The sequence below is a fragment of the Geotrypetes seraphini genome, chromosome 9, assembly GCF_902459505.1.
Source record: "Geotrypetes seraphini chromosome 9, aGeoSer1.1, whole genome shotgun sequence".
Taxonomy (NCBI): Eukaryota; Metazoa; Chordata; class Amphibia; order Gymnophiona; family Dermophiidae; genus Geotrypetes; species Geotrypetes seraphini.
In genome coordinates, this window is record NC_047092.1 from 83,487,039 (window position 1) to 83,502,148 (window position 15,110).

At 46.5% G+C, this 15,110-nt stretch overlaps 1 protein-coding gene across 1 annotated transcript in view; it reads left to right on the forward strand.

Moving 5' to 3' along the window:
- The window catches only part of DGKI (diacylglycerol kinase iota), a 1,086,779-nt gene that overhangs the window by 457,610 nt on the left and 614,059 nt on the right, over positions 1 to 15,110 (forward strand). Inside the window, exon 11 of the mRNA XM_033957757.1 lies at positions 3,758 to 3,853. Coding sequence (XP_033813648.1) covers positions 3,758 to 3,853 — 96 coding nt within the window. The remainder of the gene's footprint in view (positions 1 to 3,757; positions 3,854 to 15,110) is intronic.

The following is a 15,110-nucleotide window of genomic DNA, read 5'->3' on the forward strand; positions in this document are numbered from 1 at the left end:
TTGCATTTCAGAGTATAAGATAAAATCATATTAGGGCACAGATAGCAGTTGAGGAAAGTCTTGTTTAGTGTTTAACTACTGCCCACCCACTCCTGACTTGATCTCTGATTTATAGTTATCTGGGTGTATATGGCCTTTGCAAAAGCTGTGTTGGAGGCAAGAGACTTGTTGAAGGGTCTTAATTTAACTGTGCTAGCTTGAATAGAGAGTGGTGGTACTGTATATATTTTGAATTATAGTATGGTAATGAAATTGCCTTACCAAGCTAAACTAATTTTCTTGTTTCCAGGTGATAAAGGCATCTTTAAACTGCAAATCGAAGTGGAGTATGATTTAGTAAATGATAGGGAAATAGGCAAAATTGTAAATGGCTACTGGCTTTTCTGCTCTCTGCTAACCTCTGTAAAAGCTGTTATTTATTTAAAATCATTTGTAAACCACCAATCGCTGGTTAGTTTATGGTCCATCTTACTGTATATTTCACCCCTCCACATTAGCCTCTGCATTTCTTTTATGGATTGTTTCTGGGGCAGAGTCCTGATCTGTTGCAGCATTAACTAATTAGATTATGTGTCTTTGAATATTAGTAAATAGGCATATACATTGCACCTATTTTATAAATTTCTCAGAAGCTTTGAATACTATGAATAATTATATCAAGCTTGCATGGCTTGCATAAACAGATATCAGTATCTGCATGATTCAAATTCTATCAAACAGACAACAATCAGATCTGTTCATCAACAACACATCATCATCTTGGGCACTGAATTGTGGGTACCACAAGGATCCATATTGTCACCTATTTTATTTAATATTTACCTTGCCTCTAGCTGAGCTGTTTCATTGGATGAACACAAAATTCTGTATTTTTGTTGACAATGTACAGCTATCCATCCCAATGAACCAGATCTACCCACAGCTTTGATTAAATGGAGGGGGGGAGGGGAGAACCCAGACTCTACCTGAGTTCAAGTAAATCATGGATTCCAAGGGTTCCTAACTCAAGCAGACATGTACCTGATTTCAAAATACCATGTGGGAAGAATGAAGCCCCTTTTAAATCCCAGGTCATGAATTTTGGGATACTGCTAGACTCATCACTTACTTCTGAATCAGCAAATTCAAACAACTTAATATCTGTTTCTGTCACTTGCAGCAGCTATGAAATCTCGCTCTATATTTTGAAAAGGTGACTCTGATTAAAGTGGTCCATACTATTTTAACATTATGGCTAGACTACTGTAATGCCTTACACATTGGTCAAATGAATAAGATCTCACACCAACTTCAACTTAAATTTGCAGCACAAATGGTAGAGGGTTGCAAGTGGCATGATCACATCACACACATCCTACAAAAACTGCATTGGCTACCAGTACCTTAGATCAGTGGTGTACCAAGGGCAGGGGTTGTGGACCGCCCCGGGTGCCAGCCCTAGGGGGGTGCACAGCTGGCTGGATCTGGAACCTCCTGCGCTGCTCTAAACGGCACCTACACCTCAGCGTGGCTGCCATACTTATTCCGAAGCAGAGTCGGCAGCCGCACTGAAGTGCAGGAAGGTCCCGCGATGACTACTTCTGCTCCGGAGATGTAAGTGACCTTTGAGGGAGTGGATTGGCAGCCACAGTCATCACGGGACCTTGTCGCAACTCCCTGCGTCTGCCGGTCCACCCCCCTCCGACGTCATATACGTCTTCTGGAGCAGAGGCAGCAGAAGCAGTCATCACAGGATCTTGCTGGTTTGGAGGGGGAGAGGAGCATAGAAGGGTGGTGGAGAGAGAGAGAGAGAAAGGGTCAGGGTGGTATGGAAGGGTGTTGGAAGGAGAGAAAGAAGGCGGATGCTGATGGAATTGATGTGCAGGGAAAGGAGAGAGAGACATAAGGGGGAAGGATACCGGATGGAATTGGGTTGGAGGGAAATAAAGGGGGCAGATGCTCATGGAATTGGTGTGCAGGGAAAGGATACTGGATGGAATTGGGTTGGAGGGAAAGAAAGGGGGCAGATGCTAATGGAAGTGGGGGGGATGGGAGAGGAGAGAGTGAAATGCCAGACCATAGGGGTGTGGGAGAGGGAAGGGAAGAAGAGGAGAGGAGAGAGATGCCAGACCATTGGAGGAGGGAAAGGAAGAAGATGGATGCCAGACCAATGGGGGGAGATGGAAGGGGGAGGCATAAAGTTTCTGGAAGGGGAATAGAAGGAGAGAAGATGCCCTATAGAAGGGGCAGAGAGAGGGTAGATAGTGGATGAAATGAAGAGAGTGACAAGAAGATGAGGAAAGCAGAAACCAGAGAAGACAAGGTCAAAAAAAATTCTATTTATTTATTTTTTTGCTTTAGGGGAGATGCATTGCTGTTTCTGTGGTTTTGCATTGTATGCAGAGTCCAACTTCTTGGTAGTTCAATTTACCCTTTGTCCATGTATTTCTATTTTATCCCCCCTTTTACAAAACTGTAGAGAGTTTTTTAGCGCCAGCCGTGGTGGTAACAGTTCTGATGCTCAGAATTCTACGAGTCTGAGCTGTTACCAGCATGGCTAAAAACCACACTACAGTTTTGTAAAAGGGGGAGAGGTTAGTTTGTGATTACATATTCCATACTAGGCGAAGGTGTTTTCTGTGTTCTGTGTGTTCAAAAGACATGGTTTTCTTTTAGGATTGACAGTGCAGGATTGATCTGTACTAGTCTAGTTTGTTTAGTTTTACAATGGGTGTATTGATGTTGTGCTCACTGCAGTATGTAAGATGCTGCCTTTTCCTAGGTACACTCTTGTGTAACGTGTGGATTGTTACTAAAAATCATGTTTTTCATACAGATGGAGGGGGGGTCATAAAATGATGGGCCCCAGGTGTCACATATGCTAGGTACGCCACGGCCCTAGATGGCCTAAATTAAAACTGAATCTTTAATTTTTAAGCTGCTACTTTTCCTGCCAATTGAGCCGATTGTAGGGGAATCCCCGATCAGCTGAGCTGGCAGGACTTCCTGAAGCTGCCAACTTTGGTACTTCCCCTGCCAGTTCAGCTGTTTGGGGCTTCCCCTGCCAGCTCAGCAGGGGAAGCCCCAAACAGCTGAAAACAAGGAAAGTCCTGAAGCTAGCATCTTTGGGAAGACCTACTGGCTCAGCTGATCGGGGATTTCCCTGCTGCATTCAGCTCAGCCAGCAGTGAGAACAGCAGCGGCAGGCAGAAGAAAACTTTTAAAATTTTGACAGGAGGGATGAGGGGACAATCTGCCTAGTGATTGCTTTTTTGAGCAGGCACTAGGCACAGTTCCTCCCTCTTTTACTGGGACTGCTCTGCAATCAGGAGCAATACTCTAACTGGCTCTGTCGTGTGATTGACACACGATCGGCTGCCGCCAACATGGGTGCCAGTTAAGAATCTGGGGATATGTGCTTTTACATTAACTCTGCATTAGCCAGTTAGCAAATATTAAGTATAATATGTTAGTAGGTTAATGCTTCCACACCCACTCTCCACCTATGTCATGCTGCCTCCCAAAAATATTTATAAAAAGAAATCTGTAACGCATAAGTTAGCACACACAAATAGGCAAAATACTGTAAAACTCTTTCATGCATTCCTGCAGTAGCCTGTTTGGACGTACTGACCGTACATTAAGGGCTTAATGCCCTTTAATAAAAGGACCCCTGATTTAGGTAAACATTTCTGTTTTCTCTCAGAAGTCATCAGTGCACCTACATCTCATATTTATCTCAATTTATCTCTCATTTATTTTATTCTTCTGTTTCCAGGAAAACAAGGGACGACCATTTGTGATAAGGCCTGTTGCATCCCCCTTAATGAAACCGCTACTGGTTTTTGTGAATCCAAAAAGTGGTGGGAACCAGGTAAAATCTATTAATGACTTGTGAATTTATTTTCCCCTAACATGAAATATGTGAAAATTGTGACTTTAGAATTATTTTATGTGTTACAGTGTTTGGCCTTGTACTCACATTGATAGATTATATTGGGGTAGATATTCAGCATGCAGTTGTCAAAAGTTCTTTAGCCGTTTACAGCTTTGGGTTGAATGACAAGGAAACTCCGGAATGAGAGCGCATAGGATGAAGTTAAGAGGTGATAAACTTAGGAGTAATCTAAGCAAATGCTTTTTTACAGACTCGAGCAGGAGGGATCTGCCCTGCCCTGCTTGGCTGCGAGCCTGCTCTCCTCCAGCCCATCCGAGGGCTGCTACAGGCTAGCGTGACCCGGCTTCTCTTCAGCCCACTGCGGGCCCTGAAAGTTTTTGTTCCGCCTCAGCGACTCCAAGGCAGAGGAAGGAGGAAGTTTCCTCCATCTTGTTCCTCCGCCCGACGCCACTCGAGCAGGAGGGATCTGCCCTGCCCTGCTTGGCTGCGAGCCTGCTCTCCTCCAGCCCATCCGAGGGCTGCTACAGGCTAGCGTGACCCGGCTTCTCTTCAGCCCACTGCGGGCCGCCGAAAGTTTTTGTTCCGCCTCAGCGACTCCAAGGCAGAGGAAGGAGGAAGTTTCCTCCATCCTGCTCCTCCTTCCTCCGCCCGACGCCATTGTGCAGGACTGAACGGCCCTGCCCCTGCCCCATACTTGAACTCTGCCTCCACAGCCCACCCAAGAGCTGCCGAAGTCCCTGCAAGACAGTACTAGCACTTCTGGGCTCCTTTCTGCCTCACCTCACCGTCCCCCCCCCCTCCTTAGCTCATCAAGGTCCACTGAGGGCCTCCAGACTCTCAGCTCCCCTTGCCCAACCCGGACTCTGCCCGTTGCCAAAGTTTACCTTTGTTCATATTCCTGTCTCTGTACCATATTTTATTATTGTCTATGCTTTTTATTTAGATGCCAAATTCCACCTTGCCTTTGCCTAGTTCAGCACCAAACTGTATTTCTGCCATACGGAAAGCGCTTAGCCGCTAACTGCTCTCACCGATATAGCTCCCCCTTTGATCTACCCCTAAAAAAAAAAAAAAAATTATCTCTCATTCCTACTCTTGGCCCTGCACTTAGCCAGTTTAATCTAAGTTCCCCTGCTACTCCCTCCTCTACCTCTTTCCCCCCCCTGCTGCAGACTCTCACACATCAACCTCCCTGTCCTAATTCCCCACCATGAACCCATCCTTCTGGATCCTTCTGGATCCTTCTCCTCCTACTCTGCTCACCTCTCTATACCTCCCTCTGTCTGAAACCTCCCTCTCCCAACCTACTCGACCCCGCTCACACCAATAACATCTGCCCTGGACTCAAAATCCCCACACTGATTCGCACCAGAATTCCCCCTCTCAAGAAAAACCCTCAAAGTCAACCAAGATAATCTAAAACCCCTGCCCCTGCCAATCTTCCCAACACTGCCTCAGACTCTCTCACCCCAGTCCCGACACTTTATTGCAATGCCAGATCTGTGTGCAATAAGACCCAAATCTTGAAAGACCTTCTAGACGAGCTCGACCCTGGATTCCTATGCATCACTGAATCATGGATCGCCAAAGACGATCTATTCACACAAAACGAACTCCTCCCCCACGGTTACCAAGGCCTCTTCTCCCCCAGACCCAATCGAAAAGGAGGTGGTCTAGCACTCCTCTACAAATCTTTCTTTGACGTCCAGCTCCTTGAGACGGGCACTCACGCTTCCCTAGAATATTTGCTTGCCTCAGTCAATGACGAACTCCGCACCCACCCATTGGGCATCCTGTTACTATACCGCCCACCCACCCCTTGGACCAAATCCTCCAATCTCGTCTTTGAGACCATAACAAATGCCTTCCTTAAATTTCAAAGACTTCTGATCGTTGGTGATATTAATCTCCACCTTGACGACACCAACAGCAAGGACACGACTGAATTCAACAACTTCCTTACCTCTCTAGGCTTCCCCCCACCCACCCCATCTCCAACCCATGAAAAAGGGCACACACTAGACCTCACTACTTTCCTTGATCTTACCGCCTTCAAAACTTCAACCGACGACACTCGCTGGGAACAAGTCCCTTGGTCCGATCACTTCTTAGGGACTACCTGCCTCCCCATCTTCATGTCCCATCTTGACTCCCCACCCCACCCCTCTCATTCCATAACCTTTCGCAAAAAAACCTCGAGCAATCTATTCTGGTCCAAATTCCTCAACCAACTCTCCTCCAACCCTAGACCTACAGACCCCGAATCCCATTGGCGCAACTGGACCGCCCTCTCCGAGTCCACCTACCACTCCCTTGCTCCAATATCCACTAAAACCATCTCCTACCCCCGAAAGGCCCCCTGGTACTTACCTCTTCACAGAGAACTGAAACAGAAATGTCGCGCTCTAGAGCGCAAATGGAAAAAATCTAAATCCCCCTCTGATAGACATACCTGGAGGGTCAATATTAAACTTTACAATTCTACACTAAAAAAAGCCAGGAAGAACTTCTTCGGAGACAAGATCTCTAGATCCAACAATCAGATCAGTGCGCTGTTCAACATCTGGCGCTCCCTAACTATAAAAAAAGACCCATCCTTGCTCCCACCGTCTCTATCAGCCGATGCCCTCGCAAATTTCTTTAATGAAAAGGTTACCACCCTAAGATCCTCCTTCCCACCCACAGTCTCCTACAATTCCCTGACCTCTACTGACCTCAACCCTACCTTACCTATATCCACCCCCATTCCCGCCGACAGATCTTGGACCGTCTTCGAGCCTGTTTCCGAATCGCAAGTCTCCAAACTCTGCCTCAAACTAAAAACCTGCAAGTGCACTCTGGATCCTTTCCCCTCCTATCTATTCGAGAATATCCCTACACAGGCCATCGCTTCCCTCACCGAACTCATAAACTCTGCCCTAACATCGGGCCTTTTCTCCCCCAACATGGGACACATTTCATTGACTCCTCTACTGAAAAAGGCCGAACTTGACCCCTCCATGCCATCAAACTACCGCCCTATAGCAAATATCCCTCTCCTAACCAAGTTATTAGAATCCATCATATCCACCCAACTCTCATCCTACCTAGAAAGATTCTCTATTCTCCTACCCCACCAATTCGGCTTCAGACCCAACTTTAGCACCGAATCCCTCTTGGCCTCACTAATCTCTAAGGTGCAACATCTCCATTCTCGCAACAAATTTGTTGTTCTCCTACAATTCGACCTCTCCGCAGCCTTCGACGTCGTCCACCATGACATCCTAATCTTCCAACTCTCCGAAATAGGCATAAGCTCCACAGTCCTAGATTGGTTCTCGAAATTCCTACGCTTCCGCTCCTACACCGTTAACACAAACGGTACCTCTTCCCCCCCCTGGAATCCGAAATGTGGAGTCCCGCAAGGCTCACCCCTCTCCCCTATCCTTTTCAACATCTACATGTCCTCTCTGAAACTCCTCCATCTATCTCCCCTAGAAACTCTCTACTCCTACGCTGATGACATCCTCATCCTCCTCGAGACCGACTCGAACCTCTCAAACCTTGCTGATAACATATCCACATGTATAACGAATCTCCAATCCTGGGCCCAATCTGTACAAATGAAACTGAATGAGTCCAAAACAAAACTACTTTGGCTCGGCCCAATTTTAGATCATTTACCCACCTCCATCCCACTACCATCCGGCCCCACTCTTCAGCTTGAGTTTTCAAGCAAAGTCCTAGGCATCGTCATAGACTCCTCTCTCTCCTTCAATGATCACCTCAACTCCCTGGTAAAAAAAATGCTTCTTTAGCCTTCATATGCTGAGGAGAGTGAGATCCTGCTTTCATCATTCTCACTTCGCTGTCCTCGTACAGTCTATCATCCTTTCTAGACTGGACTACTGTAACTCCATCTACATAAGCGTAACTAAGAAAAACCTCCATAGACTTCAGCTAATTCAGAACGCCGCGGCCAAGCTTATTTTCGCAAAAGGCAAGTTCGATCACGTCTCCCCACTCCTCTCCAAGCTTCACTGGCTCCCAGTATACTCCAGAGTCCTCTATAAATGTGCCTGCTTAGCCTTCAAGATCCTACATGGCGTCCTTCCTCCCGTTATCCCACTCTTTTGGAACTCCTCAAACCCACACCCCACTAGACCCTCACAAAAACTGAAACTGTCTTTCCCCTCTATAAAAGGTATATCCCGCGCAGGAAAACTTGGAACATCCCTCCCCTTTAGAATCACAGAACTCTGGAACAACCTCTCACCCCCGCTCAGAAATTCAAGCTACTTCCAATCCTTCCGCAAACACTTGAAAACTTGGCTCTTTTCAAAAATCTAATTACCTCCCGTTCTCTAGCATCCGGTCCCTCTCTATCTTCTTAGTCCCTCTCCTTTATCCCTTCATTGTAGTTCCTTTCCTCTTAACTTCTGTAAACCGTGCCGAGCTCTGCGCTTGCGGAGATGGCGCGGTATACAAACCTAAGATTTAGTTTAGTTTAGTTTAGACATGGTGCCCATTTCCTGTGATTAACCTGCAGCAACCGCAGGAACAGGCAAAAATTTGATATATTTACTGCCAAAACCTTTTACCTTTCTGCAGGAGTGGTGAAAGGCTTTGATCCTGCGGGGAAACCCCCATGATCAAAGCTCCCAACCTCGCAGCTCCATTTATTCCCCATTGCAGGTTCAGTGGCTCCAGATTCCCCCCTCGCTTGTGGGTCTGGAGGCTCCAGCCCCTCCCCTTGCTTGCAGGCCTGGCGGGTCTAGTCAGCTACCCTCCTTCCCTGCTGCTGGCATATACCTTGAAGGAAAGTGAGCCAATTGACTGTGCTTGTGGTCATGGCTTACCCTCTACCGGGCTCCTCCTTATGAGCAACTTCCTGTTTTTGCAAAAAGCGACAGTTAAAAACATAACATAAGAACATAAGAATAGCCTTACTGGGTCAGACCAATGGTCCATGAAGCCCAGTAGCCTGTTCTCATGGTGGCCAATCCAGGTCACTAGTACCTGGCCAAAACCCAAGGTGTAGCTACCAATACAGGGCAAGCAGTGACTTCCCCAGCGCAAGTTGCATCATAAGGAGGCACCCAGCAGAGGGAAGGCTGTGACCGTGAGCTCCATTTATCAGCTCCCTCTTCTTAAAGGTATATGCCAATAGCAGGGAGGGAGGGAAGCTGACTAGACCCACCGGACCCACGAGGGGGCGAGCTGGAGCCGTTGGCAAAGGAGATACTGGGGCAGGAGGAAAGGTCACAGGTGAAGGGCTAGGGCAGAAGAAAAAGTTACAGGAGGGGGAGCTGGGGCTGGAGGAAAGGACACAGGAGGGGGGAACTGGAGCTGAAGGTAAGGGAGAGAGCTACAGGACTTGCAAGAGGGGAAGCTGGAGGGAAGGGGGAGAGTTGCTGCACTTGTGGAAAAGGGGCTGGTGAAGAGGTGCTAGACATGTTGGGGGAGGGGCTGGAGGGAAGAGAAGAAAAAAGAGATGCCATACTAAGCGGATGAAGGAAGAGGGAATGAAATACTGAACACACAGCGGAGAGAGGGAGAGACACAGGGAGGTATCTGAAATAGAGGGGAAAATAATAAGCATGGAGAGGAGAATAGGAACAGGGACACAAAGGGAGATGCTGCATGGGAATAGTACATGGACAGAGAGGGGCAATGCCAATCATGGGAGGGAGTTTATGGACACAGAGGGAAAGTGCTAGATGTGGGAGAGAATAGAAACGCAGAAGAGAGATGAGTAATTCAGGACATAGAATAGTGAAGATAAATTCAGGGAGATGGACACAGGGGAGATGCTGGACAGAGAAGTATATGGGACACAGAGAAGGGAAAGATAGGTACACAAAGATGGAAGATGGTTAGTGAGCACAGAGAAGAAGAAATGTCAAATGAGCAGGAGACCCTGACAAGTGAGTAAAGAGAAGACAGAGGCAGGGCAGGATTAACCAATAGGCCCAGTAGGCACGTGCCTAAGGCCCGAAATGGTCAGGGTGGCCCGATGAAAGAGGGCATCAACATTGTTTTTTCCAAACGGCGATGGGCCCCTCCAGCATCGATCGGCAACGCAGGCTCCCCCCAATCGGCAACACGGGCCCCCCGATCAGCAACGCAGCTCCCCCCCCCCATCAACAGAAAGTAAGACAAGCAAGCAATGCGGGAAAGAAAGGCAACGGGAACTGTAATTTTGCAAGCAGTGCTGCTTGCTCAAAGCTTCCCTCTGACGCAGCTTCCTGTTTCCGCCTGGGCGCATGGTGGGGTGGGGCAGGGCAGGGGGACCCAGTGTACTTGTGTGCCTAGGGGCCCTCGACGAATTAATCCTGCCCTGGACAGAGGGAGACAGAAACCAGAGCCTGGGACTAGCATGACTTGAAAAATAAAATGACCAGACAACAAAAGGTAGAAAAAATAATTTGATTTTCTATTTTGTGATTAGAAAACATGAGAACTAAATAAAAATGTTAAAAAGGATTTCATGGATCTCCTTAAAGTGGAAGACTTTCTGGAGCTGCACCGTCCCACACTGATAGTTCAGGCTTGATGAATCTATACACCACTATTGTTTCCTCATAGAAACATAGAAGATGACGGCAGAAAAGGGCTACAGCCCATCAAGTCTGCCCACTCTGCTTACCCACCCCCTGTCTATGCCCTAATGACCCAATTTCCTTATCTTGACATTCGTAGGGATCCCACATGGGTATCCCATTTATTCTTAAAGTCTGGCACGCTGTCTGCCTCGATCACCTGCACTGGAAGCTTGTTCCAATGATCAACCACTCTCTCTGTGAAGAAATACTTTCTGGTGTCGCCATGAAATTTTCCGCCCCTGAGTTTGAGCGGGTGCCCTCTTGTGGCCGAGGGTCCCTTGAGAAAGAAAATATCATCTTCCACTTCGACACGTCCCATGAGGTACTTAAATGTTTCGATCATGTCTCCCCTCTCCCTACGTTCCTCGAGAGTGTAGAGCTGCAATTTGTTCAGTCTCTCTTCGTACGAGAGATCCTTGAGCCCCGAGATCATCCTGGTGGCCGTCCGCTGAACCGATTCAATTCTGCGCACATCTTTACTGTAATGTGGCCTCCAGAATTGCACACAGTACTCCAGATGAGGTCTCACCATGGCCCTGTACAACGGCATTATGACTTCAGGCTTTCGGCTGACGAAACTTCTATTGATACAACCCAATATCTGCCTTGCCTTAGATGAAGCCTTCTCCACTTGATTGGCAGTTTTCATGTCTGCACTGATGAATACTCCTAAATCTCGTTCTGCTGAAGTCCTAGTTAAAGTTTCTCCGTTCAAGAAGTACGTCCTGCATGGATTTCCGCTTCCGAGGTGCATGACCTTACATTTCTTAGCATTGAAGCCTAGCTGCCAGGTTGAGGACCAACTTTCCAATGTAAGCAGGTCCTGCGCCATATAATTCTGTAAACTGCATTCACTTACTATATTACATAGTTTGGCGTCATCGGCGAATAGTGTTATTTTACCTTGAAGCCCTTGAGTCAGATCCCCTATGAATATGTTGAAAAGGAGTGGACCCAGGACCGAGCCCTGCGGCACTCCACTGGTCACCTCCGATGTTTTAGAGAGGGTACCATTAACCACCACCCTCTGAAGTCTGCCACTCAGCCAATCGGAACTTGGAGGCGAGGAGGATGGCAGTTTGAGTGCAGAGCTCCTCTCCCTGGACAATCTGCCTGTTTTTAAATATCAGCAGCAGTGGGAGATCAATTGCCTTTACACCTAAGCAGCAGCGGGACCAACCTACCAAAAACCCACAGTCCCGATCCTGCAAAAACATGAGCTCCACCCTCCCTGCAGTCCGCTAGGAAAATCAACTGCTTTTACACCTAAGCAGCAGCAGGACCAGCCACCAATACCGAGAGCCCTTTGCCCCGATCCAGCCAGGCATGTGAGCTCCTCCCTCTGCAGTCCATTGGAGAGATCAATCTACCTGCTTTTAAATATCAGCAACAGTGGGAAATCAACTGCTTTTACACCTCAGCAGTAGCGGAACTATCCGCAACTACCAAGAGCCCACAGACCCGATCCAGCCAAGAGTGTGAGCTCCACCTCCCCCTGCAATCCACTAGGAAAATCAACTGTTTTTTACACCTAAGCAGCAACAGGACCAGCCACCATTACTGAGAGCTCTTTGCCCTGATCCAGCCAGACAAGTAAGCTCTTCCCCCAGCATTCCGTTGGAAAAAATCAATATGCTTGCTTTTGAATATCATCAGAAGTAAGAGATCAACTGCTTTTACACCTAAGCAGCACCAAGACCAGCCGCCACTATCGAGAGCCTTTGTCCCAATCCAGCCAGACGTGTGTGCTCTTCACCATATAATTCGTTGGAGAGATCAATCTGCCTGCTTTTAAATATCAGCAGCATTGGGAAAACAACTGCTTTTACACCTAAGCAGCAGCGGGTCCATCCGCAACCACCAAGAACCCTCAGACCCGAACCTGCCAGGAATGTGAGATTCACCCCCCCTACAATCCGATAAGATCAACTGTTTTTACACCTAAGCAGCAACAGGACCAGCCGCCACTACCGGGAACCCTTTACCACAATCCAGCCAGACATATAAGATCTTCCCCCAGCAGTCCATTGGATAGATCAATCTACCTGCTTTTAAATATCGGCAGCAGTGGGAGAACAACTGCTTTTACACTTAAGCAGCATTGGGACCAACCGCAACTACCAAGAGCCCATAGACCAGATCATGACAGGAATGTGAGCTCCACACCTCCTGCAGTCCGCTAGGAAGATCAACTGCTTTAACACCTAAGTAGCAGCAGGAGCCCTTGCCCCGATCCAGCCAGGCATGTGAGCTCCTCCCCCTATATCCCGTTTAAGAGATCAATCTACCTGCTTTAAATATCAGCAGCAGTAGAAAAACAACTGCTTTTACATCAAAGCAGCAGCAAGACCTACCACAACCACCAAGAGCCCACAGACCCGATCCTGCCAGGGGTGTGAACTCCTCCCCCTGCAATCCATTGGAGAGATCAATCTGCCTGCTTTTAAATATCAGCAGCAATGGAGTTCAACTGCTTTTACACCTAAGCAGCAACGGGACCAGCCACAACCACCGAGAGCCTACAGACCCGATCCTACCAAGAGTGTGAACTCTTCCCCCCCTGCAATCCGCTAAGAAGATCAACTGCTTTTACACCTAAGCAGCAGCAAGACCAGCCACCACTACCGGGAGCCCTTTACCACGATACAGCTAGGCATGTGAGCTCCTCCCCATGCAATCCGTTGGAGAGATCAATCTGCCTGCCTTTAAACATCAGCAGCAGTGGGAAATCAATTGCTTATACACCTAAGCAGCAGCGGGTCCAGCCGCTACTACCAGGAGCACATAGACTTGAAAATAAAACTGCCAACCTGCATAAATAACTGTTAAGCATATACTTCCATTAGAGACATACAATTACTAGATGTATTTCTTCATATAGCTAGATAAGTGATAGTATTACTTAACTATCTTGTATTTCTACATATACATTGATAAATGATAATACTGTTTAATAACCTATAATTCTACATATAGATTGATAAATGATAATACTATTTATCTCCAAAAGAACCTACATACACTCTTAGAGCCTGATAGCTATTAATACTAGATATCCTCTAAATAACCATATATCTTTATATAGCCTGTCAAGCTGATAGTACTGTATTTCTGCATTACCTCATAGATCCTGTTAAATTGATAGTACTGTTTATCTCCAAAACCACCTGACAAGCATAGACAAATTGCTACTGCCGATACTCTTATATCCCACTGATAGATCTCCTTAATCCTACTTAACACTGTTAGCTCCCCATGAACCAGCAATACCCTATATAATATTGATAGCCGCACAACAAGTACCTAACTCCAGACTCTCTGACTCCCTAAACAAAAATCACTATGCCTCCCAATTTATCTACAATCACACTCCTACATTTAATATTCTTCCTACTCCTAACCAACAGAAAAGCAGAAGGATATCATACATCCTCTATCCCAACCTTAACAAAATCCCATAGATTCCATCCACCTACCAGAAAACTATACTCGCCCAGAAACTTGATAGACTGCTCCTCACTCAACCATATCAGCATACCAACCAACTGGAGAAATAGACCAACCCTAAAACCAAAATCGATAAACCACAACTATCACCCACTAACCAAAGAAAATCTCCTCCACCCAAACTGCTCACCCACTCCCCAAACACTTAACACTACATTATCCTGTGCATATATGAACATCAGATCAATAAGCACAAAAGCAGACCTTATTAAGGACTGGATAATTAAAAAACAACTAAGCTGCTTATTCCTATCCGAAACCTGGTTAACCTCAGAATCCGATCCCTCCATCACAGAACTCTGCCCAATGGGTTATAAAATTGAATTAATCTGCAGGAAAAAAAAACGTGGTGGAGGCCTAGCCATCATACTCAAAAACAACATCAATATAAAGACCCTAGACAAACACTCCACTCCCCACCTAGATCTCCTAGCCTGTCAACTATCCGACGATTCTCTCATAGAAACTCTAACATGCATCCTCTGTTACTCAACACCAAGAAAATGGAATGACAACAAACAAGCGCTTGAAGAATTTATTTACCAGAACTCCCTAACATCACCTCATAACCTTCTCCTAGGAGACATAAACCTCCATCTAGAAGATCACACCTCAAAACAAGTAATAAATTTACTCTCATATCTCAATGCACTAAACTACCAGATCCTCAATCCCCAATCCACACACGAAAAAGGACACCAATTAGATCTTGCTGCTTATATGACCCAACATCCTCACAAACCCAAAATCAATATCTCTAATGGGGCATGGCACCCCTCCCTTTGGTCAGATCACTATAAATACACCTTTGACATCAACTGGCCTCAAAGCATTAACAAACAACCTCCAATAAAAACCTCCTTCAAAACACGCCAAAAAATTGAACCCTCCATATTCTGGGATAAAGCAGATCACGCCACCACTAACATAGCTCCCAACGAATTTATATCCCAATGGAGATCCATAAGCGAAACCATTCTAAATGAGCTAGCCCCAGAAAAACTAAAATTCAAAATATGCAGACCTTCTGATAAATGGTTCGACACCGAACTTCTCCAATCTAAAAAGCTCTGCAGACAACTAGAAAGAGTCTGGAAAAAAAACAAGAGTTTAGAACACACTAAAACTGCATGGAGATACCA